At 42.0% G+C, this 2,610-nt stretch overlaps 1 protein-coding gene across 1 annotated transcript in view; it reads right to left on the bottom strand.

The window, feature by feature from the left end:
- The window catches only part of ptprz1b (protein tyrosine phosphatase receptor type Z1b), a 100,282-nt gene that overhangs the window by 19,219 nt on the left and 78,453 nt on the right, over nt 1–2,610 (bottom strand). The window contains 1 exon segment of the mRNA XM_032505780.1: nt 2,262–2,446. Coding sequence (XP_032361671.1) covers nt 2,262–2,446 — 185 coding nt within the window.

Genomic DNA, 2,610 nt, shown 5'->3' with positions numbered 1-2,610 from the left:
TTTTTTTTCAAATTAGCTGAACCTCTTGGGAATATCCTCTGGAGTACAAGTACCCCTGGTTGGGAATCACAGATTGAAACAGGGCCGCAATTTATGATCTTTTTCATTATCAATTACTATGTACATTATATTCTTGATTTATTGATTAGTTGGTCACTCGATCACTGTTTACCAAAGTCCAAGATGACATGCTCAAATGTCTAGTTTTGTCTACAATTCAAAGATATTCAGTTTACTGTCACAGAGAAGTGAAGAATCTAAAAATATTCACATTTAGGAAGCTGGAATAAGACATTGTTTACTTTTTTCATGAAAATTACACAAACCAATTAATTGCTTATCCAAATAGTCGAAGATTAAAGGTGTAGTAAGCGATGTTATGTCAATACACTTTACACCCAGCTTTCTATTGTCTGTGTGCGCTGAAAACAAATTCGGTATTAATACACAGCCCCGGCTGTGTAAATGCAAAACAATGAGAAATGTCTGCAATAGCCACAAAACACTGTTCCAGCCAATCAGCAACAGGATGGTGTCACTTGCTCGCTCGAGTAATGGGAGCAGGGAGGGAGGAGGCAGCATGTGAATGTGCTGTCCAGGCCAGGAGTTACTAACAAGAAGAGTTGGCAGAGGAACAGCAAAAGAGGAAAAGGACTGAAGAATACAAATTTAAAAAAGAAGTTGTACAATTGGGAAAGAAGAAGGGGCTCGTTAACATCGGTGAGGCGTTTCAACGCTGCAGAAACCTCTGTGATTTCAAAGGAATGTAAACTGATGTGAGTAATGTGAGCTTAGCTGTTTCACCGTTTGTGATTGTTTGTGATGGCTGCTCCCAACTGGTTGGCTTTACAGCAGTAGCAACAGTTGGGGAGGGGTTTAGATTCAATCTTGGTGCAGCATCGCTTACTGTACCTTTAATTTGATAACTGAAAACTAAATGATTCATCTTTGCAGCTCTAGATTGAAATATCTCTGCTGTGAAATGTCCTTACACTTTCTCTAGAAATCCTGTGATAATGGTTAAAAAGGTTAAAGATGACACCAAATCCTCCAGCACCGAGCCTCCACAGGGAGCCACTCAGCCCAGTGCATCATGGGAAATCTTTTGATGCCCATATACAGCGGGCTTTGGCTATATGGACTTGAGTGCATCTCTGTTGACTGTAATCAAGAAGTCATAACCTTGTTGTAATTGCATTACCAGTGTTTGCAAATCTTAGAATAATAACATATGCCGCTAATGGGTTTTTGTTCCGTTTGTTCCGTTATGAGTTTTCATGTCTATATAAAGCAGACTTGAGAGTGGAGTTTACAATTTCAATCCTTCACTTGTGTTGTATCAGGCTGGTGTGAATATTGACAACTCAAGGTACGTGTCCATTTACGTGTTGTTTTTACGGATCGGATCGGATCGGCCCGGGTTCTAGCACCAGTTTCTCTTTAATGACCACTGACAAGCAAAGAAAACAAGCTAAACCCTCCTACAACCGTGATGGCTGCAGCTGATTGGACAAACATATCACATGGGGCTGGGAGTTCACGGATTTCAAAACAGACCCTTAATGGCGGCTTGTTAGGAATACAATCTCTTATTGTATGGAAATAGTTCACCGAAACGTGAGTCTGCAAAGCATTTTAAGCGAGCTCTTTATTTCAGATCGACAAAATTCTGTTTTAAAGATATGGTCAGCTTTTGAAAGGCGTTGAGCCAGGCCAGCTGCTCCTCATTTGCATAAAGTAGGCTGGATTCATCGTAATGCAAATGAGGAGCCAGCGACTTGATGCCCTGCTTCTCCAAAGTCCCCGCCACTGCTCCCATAGAAATGAATGGGAAGCATACATATACATACATACACGCAGGCTGCGTACAAGGCTTCTGCACAAACACACACTCAGACTCACACTGAGCTTCATCTAAATACACACACACAGATGATGGTGATGGTCACATGAAAGGGATGCCAAGATTGATCCTTACTATCTATCAGTCAATTGGTCACTTTGATCAATCTAGATACCAGCAGCAGTCACAATTTAACAGATAGAGTGCTGATAGCTGGTTGATAGAATTCTAATAATGATGCTTTAATATTTGCTGCAGGGGAAAAGGGAGTGACTGTAATATTTATTTTATAAGTGGAATGTACCCGTGTAGACTGTAGATAATGGTGCAAAACCTTAGATGAAAATTCATGCAGTCAAAGGTGAGTGTACATATGGGTGATGTCGGAAAGGCGATGTTCTGTGGAGATTTTTCGTACCACGTCCTGGTCCCCGTCTGTCCTGTACTCCTGCTTGCTCTGGTCTCGGCCCTGTAGCCTCTGGTATGTGACGGTGTACCAATCGATGGTTGTGTCATAAACCACGCGGGGACGCTCCCACATCACCATGATGGTTGTGTTGTTCTGGGCGTCGGCCTGAATGTTCTCTGGCTCCGAGCTGCAAGCTGGAGATGGCAACAAAGAGAAAAAGAGAGGGCAAGATTGGCAGAAAGTTTGAATAAAAAGCCCGGAACAAAGAGATTGAAAATAGAGAAAAAATCCATTTAAAAAAAGCTCAGCTCAGGAGGTGAGTGTGGCAATAAGTGGGAGGTGTGTGTGTGTGTGTGTG

This window comes from Etheostoma spectabile, chromosome 23 (assembly GCF_008692095.1).
Source record: "Etheostoma spectabile isolate EspeVRDwgs_2016 chromosome 23, UIUC_Espe_1.0, whole genome shotgun sequence".
Classification (NCBI taxonomy): domain Eukaryota; kingdom Metazoa; phylum Chordata; class Actinopteri; order Perciformes; family Percidae; genus Etheostoma; species Etheostoma spectabile.
Note: the sequence above shows the minus strand (reverse complement) of the source record. Positions and strands in the feature narration are given on the sequence as shown.